This window comes from Borostomias antarcticus (assembly GCF_949987555.1).
Source record: "Borostomias antarcticus genome assembly, chromosome: 35".
NCBI lineage: Eukaryota > Metazoa > Chordata > Actinopteri > Stomiiformes > Stomiidae > Borostomias > Borostomias antarcticus.
Genome location: NC_140268.1, coordinates 1,142,830 through 1,163,698, shown reverse-complemented (window position 1 = coordinate 1,163,698; position 20,869 = coordinate 1,142,830). Strand labels below are relative to the sequence as shown.

The following is a 20,869-nucleotide window of genomic DNA, read 5'->3' as shown; positions in this document are numbered from 1 at the left end:
AGTGGTGAGGTTGAACATCAACATAAACTCATTTAAAACTTGTCAATGAGCAAGGGCTAAGATAAGTTGCCTTTATTGCTCTGTTTATTAGAACATGTTTTACTTACAAGTACTTTATCGTTAAAAAATAATGAGACATTTAACTCGCTCCTCACTCACTGTACACTGCGACTAGTTTCCTGTTAGTGTCTTTACAAGATTAGGGTTTTAATGACAGTTGACATTAATGGGGTCACATTTCCCTTAATGATAAAATGACATTAATACACAATTGTAAAAATAACTACTAAATAAAAATTTGGCACACGAGTGCTTCTCTGACCGAGACCTCATGACGTCACCTCAGTGCAAAGTCAACATGTAATCCAGTCTCTCCCATTCAGTGCTGACAGACATTGGTTCAAATCCCTCGTCTGTCCTATTTAACTGTGAATTATCCTCTTCTTCCTTTCTATGTTCTATTCAGAAACACACCCTAGCCCAGACTCCCATTGAAACACACCCGAGCCCAGACTCCCATTGGGATTCATTTAGATCAATTATGTATTCCAAAAAACAAAAAAGACCTCTAGTATCCAATTGAGTTCAGTTCGGGGCTAGGGGCCAAGGTATGTATACGAACCGGGCCAGGGTCTGTCTGAACCAGGCCAGGGTCTGTATATGAACTGGGCCAGGGTCTGTATATGAACTGGGCCAGGGTCTGTATATGAACCGGGCCAGGGTCTGTATATGAACAGGGCAAGGTTCTGTATGAACTGGGCCAGGGTCTGTATATGAACCGGGCCAGGGTCTGTATATGAACTGGGCCAGGGTCTGTGTATGAACTGGGCCAGGGTCTGTATATGAACTGGGCCAGGGTCTGTATATGAACAGGGCCAGGGTCTGTATGAACCAGGCCAGGGTCTGTGTATGAACTGGGCCAGGGTCTGTATATGAACCGGGCCAGGGTCTGTATATGAACTGGGCCAGGGTCTGTATATGAACAGGGCCAGGGTCTGTATATGAACCGGGCCAGGGTCTGTATATGAACTGGGCCAGGGTCTGTGTATGAAGGGGGCCAGGTTCTGTCTGAACCAGGCCAGGGTCTGTATATGAACCGGGCCAGGGTCTGTATATGAACCGGGCCAGGTTCTGTATACGAACAGGGCCAGGGTCTGTATATGAACTGAACCAGGGTCTGTATATGAACTGGGCCAGGATCTGTATATGAACTGAACCAGGGTCTGTATATGAACTGGGCCAGGATCTGTATATGAAGGGGGCCAGGGTCTGTATATGAACTGGGCCAGGATCTGTATATGAACCAGGTCAGGGTCTGTATATGAACCGGGCCAGGGTCTGTATATGAACCGGGCCAGGGTCTGTATATGAACCGGGCCAGGGTCTGTGTATGAACCAGGCCAGGGTCTGTATATGAACTGGGCCAGGATCTGTATATGAACCAGGTCAGGGTCTGTATATGAACCGGGCCAGGGTCTGTATATGAACCGGGCCAGGGTCTGTATATGAACCGGGCCAGGGTCTGTGTATGAACTGGGTCGTCTCTCAGTCTCAGTCTCGTCATTCAGCAACACTTCTTCCCTCTCCTCCTCCTCTCTCGGTCTCTATGTGCGTTAATATGGACGGTGTCTTCTCTCTCTCTCTCTCTCTCCGCTCGACTCTGGCTCTGCTTCTTCGTCCGGAGCACCATGTGAGTGAACGCCATGAACATCTGAGGGCGACGAATGGAAAGAGGGAGTGTAGGTACAACGATGGACAAAGTTATCAACAAAAAAAACACAAATAATCACGCTGAAAGTGAATAAAACACATCCAAAAGACACTGCTTTTGTTTCACTCTCAAACTCGCTTTATAAGCACAACAGCATTTCAAAGGAGTTTCATCTGCAAGACTTTTAGTGAATCGGTTTAGAATCATGTACAGTTGATTTCAGTAGGATGAAACTGTCCATAGACCGTGGCTCTTTAAACCCTTAACAGTCAAGTAATCGTCAGGATTCGCTAAAAATCAGCGGACCCCCCGTTTCCCATCTCACCTCTTCCACATTAATGTTCTCCTTGGCGCTCGTCTCAAACACGCGGACACCCACGGATTCTCCGAACCGCATTGCATCCTGGGAGTCCACTTGTTTCTTGGTGGGGTCATCGTTCTTGTTCCCGACTGAGTGATGGAAAAGGGTGGAGAGAGAGAAAAGATGTTAGGTCCTCAAAATTCGCAGCTTTCATTATGAATTATTACGAACAGTGTGGGTTAGCACTTAAGTAACAATACAAATTATAATTCACCACAAATGATAATTCACCACATATAAGCATGTCATCTGCTTCTGAATTTACTGAATTCATAATGAGTCAACTGATTGTTGACCTCTATCACTCAAAATGCACCCAAGGGCCGAAACTCACCCAAAATCTTACAGACGTTGTCGCAATTTTGGGTAATCTCATTTAGCCACCTCTTCACGTTCACGAAAGACTCGGGGTTTGTGACGTCGTAAACGATGATGACGCCGTGGGTGTTTCTGTAATAACTGAGACACAAACAGGGAAAAAGCTCAACAGTGGGTATCAATTATAAAATTCAAAGAATGTTGAGTACTGGCTGTCGCTCATTTTTGTGGTAGAATTTATTTTCATACTCTCTCGTATGCTGAGACTCATATCCTGATGTGTTCAATCAATCAGGACTGGTTTGTTCTTCGCCGGTCAGAAAGATAACTTAGCTGGACAGATTCTGACAGACATGAAGATAACTTAGCTGGACAGATTCTGACAGACGTGAAGATGACTTAACTGGACAGATTCTGACAGACGTGAAGATGTCTTAACTGGACAGATTCTGACAGACGTGAAGATGACTTAACTGGACAGATTCTGACAGACATGAAGATGACTTAACTGGACAGATTCTGACAGACGTGAAGATGACTTAACTGGACAGATTCTGACAGACGTGAAGATGACTTAACTGGACAGATTCTGACAGACATGAAGATGACTTAACTGGACAGATTCTGACAGACATGAAGATGACTTAACTGGACAGATTCTGACAGACGTGAAGATGGCTTACGTTGAGGTGATGGTGCGGAACCTCTCCTGGCCGGCCGTGTCCCAGATCTGCAGTTTGACTCGTTCCCCGTCAATGTCCACCGTCCGGATCTTGAAGTCCACACCGATGGTGGTGATGTAGCTGCCTGCAGGTCAAAAGGTCACATTTCTCTAATGAGCCCCACCTTAACACTGGGCCTGAACACATTCTGTTCACATAGTACACACGTATGCAACTGTCATAAACATACACAGCTACAGCCAAATGTTTTATTATCCTTAACCCTTTTAATACGACCACGTCACCGGCAACATTTTAAAAAATATCTAACAAATATTTAATAATATTTAAAAAAAATATCTAACAAATCTATAAAATTCCTCACTCCAACACTTGCTGAAAGCTGAAAAACTGCGCTTTCTAGTATTATAGGGAAAATCCAATTAATATTCGAAATGTTGTCACTTTATTTTCAGGGTTAAAAGGCTTAAAACCAGTTGGCTGAGAAAGAACACACAACACCATCACTAAACCCATTTGACTAATCCTGGTTCAGTCCAAAACATACACGCAGAAGATCATTTGCATTGAGCTTTTTCAACTCACCAGAGAAAGAGTTGTCTGCAAATCGTAGAAGTAGGCTGCTTTTCCCTACATCTGAGACATGGGTCAGAGGTGAAAGGTTATGATAGGGTCAAATCACTTTTTTTTCCCCCCTATAGGACAGACTGTATCCAATGATAGATCAAACTTCAAACTTCAAACCAAGTTCACATTGAATGGACACAAGTTAATTCTGTTCATCTTGTAATCAGTCGCAAAGTCAAGTCAATGAACTCTTAATTCAATCTCACATGTGCTCAAATAACCATATTTGAAAAAGCAGCGAATGTGTTTGTCGGACTAGTCTGACTAGCACGGCTTATCGCTCATAATAATGTCATGGTAACCAGATCTACTCATATCTGTTGCTCTACAAAGTGACTTAAATGGAAAATCCCTAGAGCACAAGTCCCATCGATGAGCACTAACATGTTCACATGTCACCAAGCTGCAATGCTTGAGGCCACCATGGTGACCATATGACAGCCAGCTGGACCATAGAGCAGATGGGTGACAGGACACTAAAGGAGTGTCAGGTATGTCAACTATGTCTTGATTTTAAATCATCTGGATTGGCGCCTTAGGCCTAAAACATTTTTCCATTCTACTGGAATGCGTAACAGGAGTGCTCAACGTTGTCTGCATCGACATGTTGGGGTTAGGATGTTACATGCACTGACTGGAGTCTCCGATGATGAGGAGTTTGAAGAGATGGTTGTAGTCCTTCCCCGCCATTTTGAAGAGCTCTGTCGGTTCACTCTTCCTCGTCCGATAAACGCAGTTCCACAGGAACAGAATTCAGGTGTCCCACGATCCAATATGAAAGTCTTTTTACGATGCTAACAGTTCAGGCGCAGAAGATTTTCTCATCGACAAAAAGATAGAATAATAAAAGAATTTAATTGACTCTCGATTTTCCAATTGAGTCCCACTGTCCATCTCTCTGCATTACCAACTGATATCTACGATTTCATGTGGTTCCAGAGAGCTGTCATTAGTAGGAAAACCTGCATAAAGTGTATTTCCAGTTCGCTCAGTATTTCCGAGTCATGTTCTACATCCTCCGGTTCCACCTCGGTTCCAGTTCCTGCCACCGACACCAGTAGGGGATTTCCACGTCATTCCAGTCACACATTACAAAGTATCTCCAGTTCTGCTCCCACTGGTTCAGTGCGACTATGTGAGCCCTTGTCCCAAGGTTCGGGTGCAGTATGCACCCCACATTTAACGGTGGCAGCAGTAGTATGAGCTTGTCACTTTGCTTGTGGGGCTCGACCTCACACAGGCAAAGAGGCTATTCCCATCCCTTCTCAATCAAGCAGTTACATTTCCCTCCATGTATGGGCAAAAATAGTCCTTCCTGTTTCTACAATACAGATGTTTGCTACTGGTCGTTGGACGCGAGCACGTATGGATCCACCGCAAGTAAGATTTTACATCTCGGCTTCACCGATCCAGTTATCGCTTCTACTTTCTCTACCCTTTAATGTTGTCATCTCTCCGTCATCTCACCATCGCTGTAAAGTTTAGACACTCTTCTTCTAGGTATCGGATAACTTAACAGGGGTAAAGAATGTGGAATCTGAGCAAAAATTGAGCAAAACTTGAGAAAAACTTCCTCTTTTGGGCAGCAGTCCGCGCAGTGGTTTAATCCACTGAGATGACGTGGGTCTCAATCCCTCGATTTCAATTCCTCTTCGGAGTTACGGAGGAGAGAGGAAGTGGCCGGCGTCTTGGTTTTGGAGCTGCTCCCTGCCTAAAAACCCTGGACCAAAGAAGAAAAAAAGAAGTGTCACATCCAAGGCTGGGAACTGATGTGCATTCTGTCATTGTCATACAGTGGCATGTCATCAGAAATGTGTCAGGACTGTATGGTGACCCCTCCCTTCCCTGTTCCCTAGAACAACAGCTGTGCCACTAAATGTAACTTCCCGTTTGCCCTGCATACACCCTCTCCTCTCATACACCCTCTCCTCTCATACACCCTCTCCTCTCATACACCCTCTCCTCTCATACACCCTCTCCTCTCTTACACCCTCTCCTCTCATACACCCTCTCCTCTCATACACCCTCTCCTCTCATACACCCTCTCCTCTCATACACCCTCTCCTCTCATACACCCTCTCCTCTCATACACCCTCTCCTCTCATACACCCTCTCCTCTCATACACCCTCTCCTCTCATACACCCTCTCCTCTCATACACCCTCTCCTCTCATACACCCTCTCCTCTCATACACCCTCTCCTCTCTCCTCACTCCACACATTAGGCTAGATGGCTGGATGGGAAGGAAATGAGGTTGAAATAGATCTAAACTTGTCAAATTTGAAGCCCAAAAGAATATTATTGATAGGGGGAACACAGAAAGCACTACACTACCATGAGATAAAATGGCAATAAATCAAAATGCCTAACTGCCCAGTCAAAGCTAGCAACCAAAAGATGTATTATTATTATATTATGAGCTAGCTAGGGAGAGTGATTGTAGGAAGTGCTCTATTAGCTAGCTAGGTGCAGCAATGCTGCCCAGTGGTAAACATCCAACACACCCTGATCCAAGCGAAACAAGCAAGTTAACGTAACCCCATAGCTAAATCCAGATTTAACTTAATTAAGCTACATTGTTACCTGCATTTTGTGTTGATAGAGTCAAGGCTACATGCTAGCTAGCTAGTGCTAACGGTCCTTAGCATGTTTAATGAGCTCAGTCAACCCAGAGAGGAACAGTTCACTCCCCTTAACCCAACCCAGTACCGTGAAAACACTACCGAGGAAGCTAGTCTACACAATTAACCATCTAGCTAAATACCTACAACAAATAAGACATAGCAACTATAGACTATCTATGAGGCTAGCTAACGTTAGCACAACGTAGGAGACAACTAGCATGGGTGGACATCTATGGTGGCATAGAAGTCACTGGAATAACGAACAAGTTAGTTAACAACTAGATAACAGGTTAGTAGCTAGCTAGTCTAGTCTAGTTCACAAGTATCTAACAGGTTAGTAGCTAGCTAGTTCAACTAACATTGGCTGAAAATGTAAAACGGAGTCTTCTTGAATCACTATGAATGGGTGCGCTTGTTTTGAGTCAACCCAACTGAAGATTATTCTCTTAGTCACTTGTTTTAGAGAGAAGATGCACTTGTGAGTTCTGGTGAGTAGTAGTACATTGGCTCTTCCACGTTAAATGCAATTATTGTTAGTCGCTTTGGATAAAAGCGTCTGCTAAATGACTGTAATGTAATGAAGATAAACTTGAACATGTCATTAAAACTTACGTCGGCGGGTTGCATCTGTAGATATTGACAGGAGACGAGGAGCTAGATACGTCCTTTCGGCTTGTTTAGGAGTGAGATGTCCTTGTTTAGGAGTGAGATGTCCTTGTTTAGGAGTGAGATGTCCTTGTTTAGGAGTGAGATGTCCTTGTTTAGGAGTGAGATGTCCGTCCAAAACGCCTAAGTTAGAGGAGCATGACAGTAATAGTTCAGTATCCAGGGATTTGATCCAAGAAGCAGCGGGTCGGAGCGGAGCCACACCTGAGAGCTGTTGAGTCACTCGCGTCATTTTTTCCCCCAACCCACTTCTGCCATAACCACGCCCCCGCGAGTTTTCATTGGACAACCCTAACCCTAACCCCTAACCCTAACCCCTAACCCCTAACCCTAACCCTAACCCTAACCCTAACCCTAACCCTAACCCTATCCCTATCCCTAACCCTATCCCTATCCCTAACCCTCTAACCCTAACCCTAACCCTATCCCTATCCCTAACCCTAACCCTAACCCTATCCCTAACCCTAACCCTAACCCTAACCCTAACCCTAACCCTAACCCTAACCCTATCCCTAACCCTATCCCTAACCCTATCCCTAACCCTAACCCTAACCCTAACCCTATCCCTAACCCTATCCCTATCCCTAACCCTAACCCTAACCCTATCCCTAACCCTAACCCTAACCCTAACCCTATCCCTAACCCTATCCCTAACCCTATCCCTAACCCTAACCCTATCCCTAACCCTATCCCTATCCCTATCCCTAACCCTATCCCTATCCCTAACCCTAACCCTAACCCTAACCCTATCCCTATCCCTAACCCTATCCCTATCCCTATCCCTAACCCTATCCCTATCCCTATCCCTATCCCTAACCCTCTAACCCTAACCCTAACCCTATCCCTAACCCTAACCCTAACCCTAACCCTATCCCTAACCCTATCCCTAACCCTATCCCTAACCCTAACCCTATCCCTATCCCTAACCCTATCCCTAACCCTAACCCTAACCCTATCCCTATCCCTATCCCTAACCCTAACCCTAACCCTAACCCTAACCCTATCCCTAACCCTATCCCTAACCCTATCCCTAACCCTAACCCTATCCCTAACCCTATCCCTAACCCTATCCCTAACCCTAACCCTAACCCTATCCCTAACCCTATCCCTAACCCTAACCCTAACCCTAACCCTAACCCTATCCCTATCCCTAACCCTATCCCTAACCCTAACCCTAACCCTATCCCTAACCCTAACCCTAACCCTAACCCTAACCCTAACCCTAGTCACAAACAAAACAACAACAAATATAGAAAATTACATTTCATGTAGAAAATGCGTGTGAATGCTGAGCAGCTGAAAGGAATTGCAGAAATATAGCTCAAATGCATCACACTGCAAAAGCTGGAAGATGAAAAACCTGGAAGCTGAAATGTCAAATAGGCAAATTCTGGAAGCTGAACTACTAAAGAAGCTAAGAACTGAAACGCATTGCTACAAAAGCTGGAAGATAAACTGTAATACTGTCAAAGCTGAAATATAGAATAAATGATGGAATGTATTGCTAACAAGCTTGTAAGCTGGAAATCCTGGAAGCTTAGCAGAGATGGGCAAAAATACATCAAAATGTATTTTGATACAAAATACTAAATACCCCTCAAATAAATACAAAATATTAGGGCCAGAAAATGTATCAAAATACAATACATGTATTTTGTATTTAAAATATAGGAAATGCTTTTCTTCTTTATATATATATATATATATATCATATGATATACACAGAGCTCTGGTGAACCCCATAAAAAGGGAGAACAGTCACATAATGTCAGTGTAACTAAGCAAAGCTATTAAACACAACAGCTTGATTAATTATGTATACATATTTTTTATTAATGGGGGGAGCTGAAGTTTATTTTTCCATCATTTCAGGTAGTTTGTCTCTTAATGTACATGCTAAGTCAGAGACACATGTGAATGCAATGATTTCATGGGGTGAATACAAAAGAATGGCTGAAAACAACACATCTGTCCTGGGAATGATGGGAGCTGAAAATCATTTCTATTAAAAACGGTCAAACTGTAATTGTTGTACGTTTTTATTGCATGCAAAGACTGGGTTAAGTGCTCGATAAGGTGATTTTACATTCTTGTTATGTGATTCATATCGTAAACGTCACCAGAGAATGCAGAAATTTGAAATGTGTTTGGGGAGGAGATAACCTCTGACCCCCAGCTGGAACCCTATGCCACCCCAGGTGAAACTTTCTAGAACCACTACATCCATGGTGGGGGTGTTGCCTACATTGAGGGGCGGAAAAATATAACCCTGCCCACATCAAAATCGAAACTTTGCCAGGCCCATCCCAAACCTGATAAAAAACACAGCCCCCAAAACAGATCATTTAGTATCTATCACCTATCAGCTAGGCCTCTCCTGCAGCTTTCAGAAGATTGAAGATGACCGCTGCAGCAACAAACACCCACGATATGATCCAGGTATCAGTCGTGCCTGGTCGTCCTGGTGGGAATGAAGACCCCTCTATCGTGATGGTACAGACGGACCCCAAAAAGCTCGAGAAATTCCGGAAGGGGCATCCAAAAGCACTAGGGGTAATAACTTTTTTTTCCTCCACAATTAATTAGGCTACTGTAATAAATAATAATAATAATATTTTTTTACAGTTCACTTATCTGGCCCCCGGGTTGATACTGTTTTTTGCTTCCCTCTGGAATATGTAGGGGTGGGTCGTCTGCCCACCTCCCTTGTTCTCTGTAAAGCGCATTGTGTTGCCTCTGGGTATGAAATGCGCTCTACAAATAAAGCTTTGATTGATTGATTGATTGATTAATTGATAAAGGCAACAATAGACTAGCCTACTAGACCAATATTATTGATGTGTCGATGTTTTCTTTCTGCAGACTGTACAGATCATGATTGGGATCGTAATGTTCACAATCGGAATTGCGATGGGTATCGATCCAGATACTTATAGTGTTGCCATTGGAACGTATTATTGGGGATCAATCATTGTAAGTATAATTCTTTTCCATCCGTGAAGGCGCATAGGCCGATATTTTAAGGCTACATAGCCTATTTTCTACTTCCAGTGAGAAAGTAGATTCGCCTTAATGTCTATAATGTCTTGCTTTTTGTTTTAATGCTTTTAATGTCTCATGTAAAGCACCTTGAATTGCCCTGTGGCTGAAATGTGCTATATAAATAAACTTGCCTTGCCTTGAACGAGAAAGATTGCATGGATTGTAAAAAGTGGATGTCAGGAAGGGCCACTAATTGATTCGTATGTCAACTTAAATGATTCTAAATGACAGACATGAGTAAATATTTCGGTTGATTAATATTTACCGTAAGTGACTTTTCGTTAGGGAGTGACTCTAGGTTTCGGTTTCCAAATGACGCACGTTTCTCTGAGACTGGTCGACTAGGCCTATTCCAGTAGGCTAACTCGGCCTTGAAGGAGTAGTAAAGGGAAAATCATGTTTAGCCCTGTTTTAAGGTTACTTATGATCATATACAATGGTTCAGATCAAAACGTTGACAAAACTAGCACTTTTGAGAAAGTCTGATAATTGCTCTACCACCGTTTTGCTCATACAATGGATGTGGATGGGCACTGTGAAAGATCATTCAAAAACACTGTTAAACACTCAATTTCAAAGACAAGAAATTATTATATTAGGAACCTTTATTTGCTATCCTCAGAAGCTATGCATACTTTGTCCAGTCTTTGTGGGATGGCTCTCAATGAAACATGAAATAAAAGCTAAAACTTTTGAGATCTATTGTGAAACGTCACATTGATACACTGTAGGAAAGCTCACAACCTAACGACTGAATGATGAGGTCATTTATTAGGCCTGCCTTGTCCTAATAACGTTATTCTATTCCCATAGTACATTGTCGCAGGTTCTCTCGCTATTGCAGCGGACAACAACCTAAACAAATGTCTGGTTAGTATCAACCTGTCTTTAAACACACACACACACACACACACACACACACACACACACACACATACACATGTAAAGGCACCTCCTCGGCACAACTCCACTTTTGTTGTATATTTTCTTGGCACAAAGATACTATTTTCAAACATAAAGATTCGTATAGCAGCCACATAGTCTATCAAAACACTTGTATTTAGTATACTGGTAAAGGAGTATTATGTGCTACTATTTCACTACAGTAACCAATCCTATCTATCATACACCAGTCCTGGGCTCAGATCCCCTTCCCCTCACCCTAACCCGGGTCCGTATCCTTTTCCTACCCCCTCTCTACCCCAACCCCTGCCTCTATCTGGGCCCAGGCACATTCACGCACACACAGACATACACCAGTGTTTGCCATGTCTCTCCTATGATGTTATTAGCCTCTTTTACTCTGAAAATGTAATTTAATGTTATTTATTGCTTTATAAATGTTCTTAGCCGGTAGACAAACATACTCCAGGAGCTTGCTAGATCGCCTTGTTGAGAGAATTTTTTACAGCTCACTTATCTGGCCCCTGGGTGATACTGTTTTTTTGCTTCCCTCTGGAATATGTAGAGAGTGGGTCGTATGCCCACCTCCCTTGTTCTCTGTAAAGCGCATTGTGTTTCCTCTGGGTATGAAATGTGCTATACAAATAAAGCTTTGATTGATTGATTGATTGATTGATTGATCTCTCCCTCAGGTGAAGGCTACGCTGGGTATGAGTGTGATTGCTCCCGTTGTTGCTGGCATATGCATCATTTTGTTTTCTTTAGAGACTGCTGGACTGGTATGGTATGGCTGGACTTGGTATGGGAGGGAAGAGGTAAGACCACAAATCTGATTTAATAGAATATTTCGGACATGTGTTGCTAAAACTGATTGCAAGTTGATTTTGATTGGTTTAAAGAAATACAGCGTTTTTCCTGTATGACAGAATGATAATCGGGTGTAGCCAGACTCTCAAGCATCTTAATACTGTTTGTCCCTCCTCAGATTAAAACCCGAGGAATTGCATGTGTCATGTTGCTTCTCTCACTACTGGAGTTCTGCGTCTCCATCACCATGTCAGCGTTTGCCTGCAAGGCTGCTTGCAATTCACAACAAGTAAGCCTTGTTCAACTGTTAGAGAAAGATGTTTACAGTTACAGTGCCGAACGATGTGCTTCCCACTGTAGGTCTATGCCTTGAAATACTGGAGTCCACCGTGTTCTTTGACCAAAAGAGAAAATGTTTTTCTTTTAGCAGGTGTTTTACATCAGGAGGGAGTTACTGGAAAGCAACCTTGTAGCTGAAGGCAACAGATCCACCCCTCTGCTGGATCATCAGGTACAGTGAAACAACCGAAGGTTTAACAGTAAAAAGATTCCCCCGTGTGACTGATAACGGTAGACTAGCGCATCTCATTCATGTTCTCCGATCTTGTGTTCTCACGCTGTAGGTTGAGGGGAACCCAAAAGCCCGTGAAGGAGCCCGTTCTGATGCTTGTGTTTATTTGGATGATCAGCCCCCTGAATACTTGCCCTGAGAAGCTGCCTTACTGACTCATCTAGACCGTGAAAGTGGATCACATCACTCCAGTTCTGAGGTCCTTACACTGGCTTCCTGTCTGTCAAAGAATTGACTTTAAAATACTGCTGTTGGTTTATAAAGCACTGAATGGTTTAGGGCCAAAATATATTTCTGATCTGCTGCTACGTTATGAAACATCCAGACCCCTCAGGTCGTCTGGCACAGGCCTGCTTTCTGTCCCCAGAGTTAAAACAAAACATGGAGAAGCAGCGTTCAGTTTTTATGCTCCACATCTGGAACAAACTTCCGGAAAACTTATTGAACCTTTATTTAACAAGCTCGAGCTGAAATAGCTAGTTTTTATGACCTTTTGTGTTGCACTTTGTCTTGATGCTTTTAATGTCTCATGTAAAGCACTTTGAATTACCTTGTTGTTGAAATGTGTTAAACTTGCCTTGCCTTGCGTCTCATGTTTATATCATGTGCTTCTTTAAAAAAAATCTTGATTCATTTGAAAGTTACCAAACACATAGTCATTTCTCTAATCAAAATCACATGGCCTTCATCAACAGACGAGGATAAAAAAAAAAACAGATGATAATCTACATTCATAACATCCAGTGACAAAAGATCTCTCACAGCAAGGTTTGAACTCCCGACCTTTGGCTTGGGAGTCGGGCGCTTTATCCACTACACCACCGAGGGTCCGGAGAATGTGGTGACCTAGAGCTTTTGTTTTGGTGGTCTGGGACCACTGCCTGTTGCTACCGTCAACCTTTAAAGGAAATGTACTGTACCATTTGGAATCACTAGTGTTAATCTTACCGATGTCTGGGGCGCCACGGTAGCTCACCGGGTAAGGCGCGCACCATATGAAGGCTAGTCCTTCGCGCGGCGGACCCCTGTTTGATTCCCGGCTCGGGTCCTGTGCCACACGTCCTCCCCTCTCTCTCTCTCTCCCACATTTCCTGTCTCTCTACACTGTCCTATACCATTAAGAAAAGCCCTAAAAATAAAAAATCTTACCGATGTCTTTGTATATTGCCAACATTCAAGTTCACTCATCAAAAACCAACATTTGGTATACATGAAAAAAATATTGAACAATATATGATTTTATTATGATATAATCTAGAACGAGACAGAAACAATGCAGGAAAATCAAGTACAAAACATGTATTACTGGTTATGAACTTGGAGGGACATGATTGATTGATGCTGATACATGACATGATGGACATGGGGTATTGAAGTTATACCAGGAAAGTACATACACACAAGCAGTACACTTATGAACTAGTATACAGTATAAAAACTAAAAATCTATCAGAGAAAGGTGACTGCAGAACATGACTAGGACAGTGCTGCCGCCCACAACTGGCTGAAGAAATGCTTTTTCTAACAAAAATACAAATTCAATAACATTTTAGTAACATTGTTAATAACTTGTATTACATCATGAGGGTCTAGTTCGGACGTATTGAAGCCTGAACTCCCTCCAGAGGTGAAATACAAATAATCACACTTTATAAAATATACTTGTTCATCCTGCTTGTTATTAGCGATGTATAAATTAGAAATTCGTCATTAGTTCTTCTCCCAATAAGATCAAGTCTCATCAGATAACATCTACTTCAAAATAATTCCCCAAACCGTACAGTACAAGAATATTAAGTGTTTACAGTAGAAGACGTTGAGGTGCCCAAACCCTTTTCTATAAGTCCATGTCTTGGTCACCCACGCTCTGACGGAGGTATTCTTCATAAAGCTTTTTCTACAGGACAGGGGGGAGATACACAAAGTAAGACAACTGGAACTGACTGCCCACTGCGTACTACTGCACTCGTACACACACACACACACACACACACACATGTACACACACACATACACACAGGTTCTGTACATACACACACATGCAGGTATGTACACACTGGTACACACACACAAGGGTATGTATGCATGTATGTATGTATACACACACACACACACACACACACACTACCTTCTTCGACTTGACCACGTCTTGCACATATTCCAGCTTCTCCTGAAGCTGCCTCTTCTGTCTGCCAGAGAGAGTCGGCCTCGTCCTGCAGAGTTTGAGACAAAGACAAAACTATTCGCATACGATCGCAAAAGAATGCCGAGTCACATTATTGCACGAATGGGAAAAAAAAATATCTATGATAGACAGTGAGAAACATGATCAACTTAAAAGTGTAGAGACATGAAAGCTAAACAGATGGCAACACAATCTTGTTTACTGATTAAAGGAGTAGATTGTAGTATTATAAGCCCGGTTATAAGGTTATTAACGATCATATACAACGGTCCATATCACACATTTGACAGACTGTGCACCAAGGTTATTATAGTTAACGAAAACTAACTAAAAAACGAAAACTAGGTGTGAAAAAACATTTTAGTTAACTGAAATAAAAATAAACTAGGCTTTACAAAAACAAAAACAAAAACTAATACTGAAACTAATAAAAACTAAAGTAAAACTAAGCATTATCAGAAAAATAATAAAAATAAAATAAACTAGAAAATCTGCTTTAAAAACTAATTAAAACTAACTAAACTGAAATTGAACACAAAAAGTTTAAACGATATAAAAATAAAAACTAATGAAAAAAGCTGCCCGAGATGTCCTCTTACCTGAAAAAGAAACGAGCGAGGATGAGGAGGATGAAGGAGAGGAAGACCAGCCCGCCACAACTGTACAGCTGTTGCTCCACAGACATGGCGTCAAAGACCTTCGCCACAGGGGTCTGAAAATAAGAGTCGAGATGATATTTGTGCAGTGGGTATAGGAGGGGTTGATTTTGCTGTCCTTCTTGATTTCGGTGTGCTGGGACTACTGCCTCTTGTGGTGCCAACAGAGAGATGCAGGCCAACATTGTCGGGAGGGAGGGAGGGAGAGAGGAAGGGAGGGAGAGAGGGAGAGAGGGAGAGAGGAAGGGAGGGAGGGAGGGAGGGAGGGAGAGAGGAAGGGAGGGAGGGATAACCCGACAAACGCTATACTAGCTGCACGGCTGGCCAGCCACGCACAAAAAAACTCACATGCAATTACCGTTTATTGGCAAAGGTCGCAGCAAAGACAATGAAACTGAAATCTTCAAGATGGCCACTTTAAGGACGATTTGTCTGCACCTGTACTGGACGCATGCTGCTGCCAGCGTTTCTCCCTCTCTCATTGCAAGAAGTATTTTATTGTATTGCACTTTATTTTAGATTGCTATTCTTGCACTTTGCCTTCACCACTAGATGATGCTCTTAGTCACTTGTTTTAGAAAGGAGATGCACTTGTGAGTTCTGGTGAGTAGTAGCACATTGGCTCTTCCTACGTTAAATGCAATTATTGTTAGTCGCTTTGGATAAAAGCGTCTGCTAAATGACTAATGTAATGTAAAGTACCATGAACACACACCACCACCACCACCCCAAAAAACCCCACTCACCAGGTAAAGAGAAAGCACCTCGGTGCCCTGGTCACCCAGAACCACCTCCAGCAGCTCTCTGGACAGACTGCCCAGCAGCAGAAGAGCCATGAGGAGGAGCGGCACGCTGAAGCCCAGAAGGGCCAGCAGGCAGCCCTTACAACGGGCCCGCCGGTTCTCCACGCTGGTCTGCCTGAGGGAGGGGCAACGGGGAGGGGGGGGGGGCAGCAGGGGTCCAACATGTTGAATAATAACAACGATATGTCCCGGCCCCGCCATGGTGGAAGGAACTGCCCACTGACGTCAGGACAGCAGACTGTTACTGGTAACGGACGGTGTTGTCATGGGTTTATTAGTCGGTGGGGAAGAATCCACAGTGTGACATCCCTAGTGTCTGTCCGTCTGTGGGTAGGGGGTGTTACCTGTCTTCACCAAGAGTATCAACGACGGCCTCGGTGATGAGTTCACAGTCCTTCTCCAGGGAGTTCAGGGTGTTCTGGACCGTCTGGTTGATGGTCTTCTCCACGGTGCGGCAGACGTCCTCGATCTGGTTCACACAGCGGCTTGGCTGGGGGGGGGGAAGGAGGGGACAGGGCTAAAGCCTCGGGTTGAATCCCAAATAGACACGTTCGCGGAATAATTTTCAGTAAGTTTTTATTTATCGTTACTTTTGTCAGTTTCAAGTTATTTCAGTGACCACCATTGTGGGTTTTTCTTTCTTTAACGGAAGGGTACCAACAATTTTGTCCACATCGGTATAGTATGTATATGTGTGTGTGTGTATTCATAGACATAGTAAGGTCCATAAATATTCAGACAATTTTCATCATCTTGGTTCTGTACACCACCACAATGGATGTGAAATGAAACATGCGATATGTGCTGTAAGTGCAGTCTCAGCTACCACCTTCCAAATCAACAGCCCCAACAAACCAGCCCCCATTCCAATAGGGGCCCGGACGTTTAAATAAAAATAAAATAAAAAATAAAATAAAATAAAATAAAATAAAATAAAATAAAATAAAATAAAATAAAATAAAATAAAATAAAATAAAATAAAATAAAATAAAATAAAATAAAATAAAATAAAATAAAATAAAATAAAAATTAAATAAAATTAAATAAAATTAAATAAAATTAAATAAAATTAAAAAAACAAAAAAATAAAAACTAATGGTGTAGCAGCCCCATGTCATTAGAACATGAAATCCCTAGTAGGCGTCTTAACACTGAACCATCCAATTGTGCGTGCTGTTATGGAGCCTACCTTGTTGGGGTTGGGGATGTAGATGGTGGGCATGTCGAAGCCACACTTGTTCAGTCCCGGACGCTTGCAGAGCTCCTGGACAATCTGCATCATCACTCTCTGGCAAGGAAAACAAAAAAGCATGGCGGGCATTACATGTGTGTGTTTAACTGTCTGTCACTCTCCCCCAGTCATGTGTGTAAATTTGTGAGTGTGTGTGTGTGTGTGAGTGAGTGTGTGTGTGTGAGAGAGAGAGAGAGAGAGTGTGTGTGTGTGTGAGTACCTGTCTGTCGGACTCTCCCCCCGCCTCGTCAGCCTTGCTGAGGTAGAAGCGCAGCCGGTCGCCGTGCTTCTCGTTGAGTCTCTCCACGATGTTGAGGGTGCGCTTGCACAGCGCCTGCCCCATGGGGTCGAAGAAGACCAGGATGAGGTCGCACAGCTCGCCTGGGGGGGGGGGGGGGGGGGCAGCGAGAGGAGGAGGGTTAGACGGGCACTGTTTAGAGATGATTTGTATACAAATCAAAACTTTATTTGTATAGCGCATTTCATACACAGAGGCGACACAATGCGCTTTAGAGAGAGCAATGGGAGGGGGGGCGTAGGTCCCACCCCTACATATTCCAGAGGGAAGCAAAAACAGGTACCCTAAGTCATACTCAGTAGCTTGATAGATCAGAGTAGCACCCGATGGGCCCCTTTCTGACAGGAAAGAGGGCGATAGGCTGAAGAGTGGAGCTCTAACACAAACACACAAGCTGTGTTGGGAATCGCTCCCTCGTTCCCTCACTCCCTATTCCCTAGATAGGGTTCACCATGTAGTGAACTACCTAGGGAACGGAGAAAATGTAGGGTACATGCACTGTTCCCTGCAAATCAAGGTGAATTGTGGGTAATAAATAGTGGACTATATAGGGGAACGGAAATTCCGTGGAGAATTCGGACACTACAAACAAAATGGCTGACGCCCTATATAGTGCACTAGGGAGCGATTCCGAACACAGCTAGGGTGCTCCGGTGGACCCACCCAGCCACATGATGGCTTGGTCCACATCGAAGGGGTACTTCATGTCACCGTCCACCAGGCCTGGCGAGTCGACGAACGTCACCAGGCTGAAGCGCTTCTGCCGCGACGTGCACACCTCCGTGCTCAGGTACTCGGACACGCCTGCGGGATGAGTGACGGTTACCAACACACAGAGAGGGTGTGTGTGTGTGTGTGTAGGGGGGGAGGGGGTTGTGGGACAGAGGGAGAGAGAGATACACATAAAGGAGAAATGAAGAGAGAGCCGGAAAAGCCAAAAACGGAAAAAGAGTGAATGAGTAGAATGTGAATGAGTAGACCAGTAAAGGTTTAAAGGCAATATCTTATGATCATAAAATGAGGCTACTGATCAACAATACAGACAATTGACCTTATTCACATGGCGGCCATTTTGCTCTTACGTCACGCTCAGGGTGGCAGAATGCGGAAGTATCCATAGACCATATAGTACAAGTTTGTTATAAAAATAACACTTCAAGATTCGAAATAGTCAGAAATAACAGTCAGAATACACGACTGGAATTATAAACTCATGATTACCGGACTCTGATTTTCACCGTGGTAGTTTTCAATGTGACTTTTGAAATGGCCGCCATGTGAATAAGGTCAATTGTGGGCATACATGTTTGAACAGACAGACTGTCAGCCATGTTGCTTTTGCCAATCCACCCCCATCAGCTGATGGTTAAAGCAACATGGCTGACAGAGATTAGAAAAGGAAACTCACCCTTGAACTCTTGCAGAGGTTTGAAGTGGGGATAGAGATGGAGGGTGGCATTTCCCTAAAAGAAAATATACATAAATATAAAAGAACAGACAATAAGGCAGATGGGGGCTTTCATCTTGCATTGCGCTTGTGTACATGACACTCTGCAATCAATTATGGCATTAGCCTCCTTACTGTGAGAGACTCTCTCTTGCGCCCACTAGTGACAAAACTGAAGCCTTGCGTCTCGATGGCCACTCCCGTGCGCTGGATATGCTCCTCCACGTACCTGAGACCAAGTGACAGCTCTCGTCAGCTCTACCGAAAACACATCATAACATCCACATCTAAAATGGCTCTCAAATAACAAGAGCCATCTAGCAACAAACCAGCAAGACGCCCTGTGAGAGAAGCTGTATGACGCCTCCAGGACCCTAAAACGGGCTGATAAGATTGAGGCTGACCCCTCCCATTCTGGACACGGGTCTCTTTGACCCACTCCCCTCTGGCACACAAGAGAAGGGTGTTTGTCTTATTATCTGACTCTGGGGAAGATGGCAAATAAGCCAAATTCCCCAAAGGGTGGTGTGTTTCTTTAAGAAATCCTTAACTTAGTTGGTGAATGAGGCACATTGTTCGTCAGTATCCGATAATTGAGCGTGCAGAAAACAGTTGAAATGGAGGTAGAAGGAAAGGGGTGGCACAGCTGGAGGTGGGGTAGCATCTTATTCTAAGGGCAGGGGCATGTGTAGCTGGCAAGGAGAGAGTAATTATACCACCAGTATGATACTATGGATTTTAGCACAAATGCACCCTCATTCCCACTTGAAAGTACAGCAGTAACGTGGCATTACCAGTTGATGAAGGAGCTCTTCCCAGCTGAGTGGTTGCCCATCAGCATGACGGTTATCTTCTTCCGAGGTGGAAGCAAAGTTACACCAACCGACTGGGCTATGGATATCAGTCCTGGGTGAGAAGAAAGCAGAGTCCACCATCATCATCAGCTACTTCTGATAAGTTTATTACACCAGAAATATTTGATGACGTTTTTATGCTCCACATATCTGGAACAAACTTCCAGAAAACTGCAGGTCTGCTGCAACTCTTGGTTCTTTTAAAACAAGCCTGAAGACTTTTCTTTTTGCCACTGCTTTCTAAGAGGAGCTATGTTTATCAGTATACTGCACTGTGACTTTTATTCCTGTATTCTATTTGTCCTGCTTTTTGTTTAAATGTCTATAATGACTTGCTTTTTGCTTTAATGCTTTTAATTTGTCCTGCCTTTTGTTTTAAATGTCTATAATGTCTTGCTTTTTGTTTTAATGCTTTTAATGTCTCATGTAAAGCACCTTGAATTGCCCTGTGGCTGAAATGTGCTCTATAAATAAACTTGCCTTGCCTTGCCTTGCCTAACTACCTTTTATCTAATGTTAGCTATCTGATTTCCTGGCATACCACCAAGCATCGAATGGCAAGTGAACGTTAGAGTAGCGTAGAGTACGTAGTTGGCGTAGCATAGCCACCTTTAGCAACCAACAAGTATTAAAGTTAGCATCTAGCAAACGCTAGCTGACATTAATGGCACTTTAGAGGAGTTAGCCTACGTTGGTCATCTAACTAACTATAGCCACAGATGTCTAGCTAGCTGAAAGATGTCTGAAGATGTAGAATTAGCTAAATTAGTTAATCCATTCATGGTCCCGGGCACCGTTAGGCTAGCTAGCACTAGCATACAAGCAATGTGTTGATACTAATAATGTAGCTAGCGAGTAGGTTAAATAGGTTAGCTATCTATACTTATATATATATAATAACCATTCAACTCACCACTATCAGCATCGATGTACAGTTGGTGGCAATCTCTCAGGATCCTCTCATCACAGGACACGCTGAGAGAGTCCGCGTTCGCTGCACTCCGGTTCTTCACTTTCCCAGACATTTACACGGATAAACTGACCAAGATATATGTGGTTTTCGTTGTACGGTTGTCAGCTAT

The 20,869-nt window shown here is 43.4% G+C and overlaps 2 protein-coding genes across 2 annotated transcripts; both read right to left on the bottom strand.

The window, feature by feature from the left end:
• Positions 1-1,413: 1,413 nt before the first annotated feature.
• LOC311327951 (ras-related protein Rab-35) lies at positions 1,414-5,362 on the bottom strand. Its single transcript, XM_084461063.1, has 6 exons — positions 4,336-5,362; positions 3,659-3,709; positions 3,074-3,197; positions 2,407-2,531; positions 2,037-2,161; positions 1,414-1,711 (listed from the first exon to the last, which is right to left on the bottom strand). Exons 1-6 carry the CDS (start codon positions 4,388-4,390, stop codon positions 1,565-1,567), a joined length of 627 nt encoding a protein of 208 aa, XP_084317189.1. The 5' UTR covers positions 4,391-5,362; the 3' UTR covers positions 1,414-1,564.
• An 8,788-nt stretch (positions 5,363-14,150) lies between these two features.
• LOC311327892 (uncharacterized protein) lies at positions 14,151-20,812 on the bottom strand (the record flags this gene model as incomplete). Its single annotated transcript, XM_084461000.1, has 12 exons — positions 14,151-14,210; positions 14,442-14,526; positions 15,098-15,210; positions 15,901-16,072; positions 16,302-16,447; positions 17,147-17,245; positions 17,409-17,569; positions 18,150-18,290; positions 18,895-18,949; positions 19,069-19,162; positions 19,728-19,839; positions 20,701-20,812. The coding sequence occupies 12 exons, from the start codon at positions 20,810-20,812 to the stop codon at positions 14,151-14,153; spliced, it is 1,350 nt and encodes a 449-aa protein (XP_084317126.1).
• Positions 20,813-20,869: the final 57 nt, after the last annotated feature.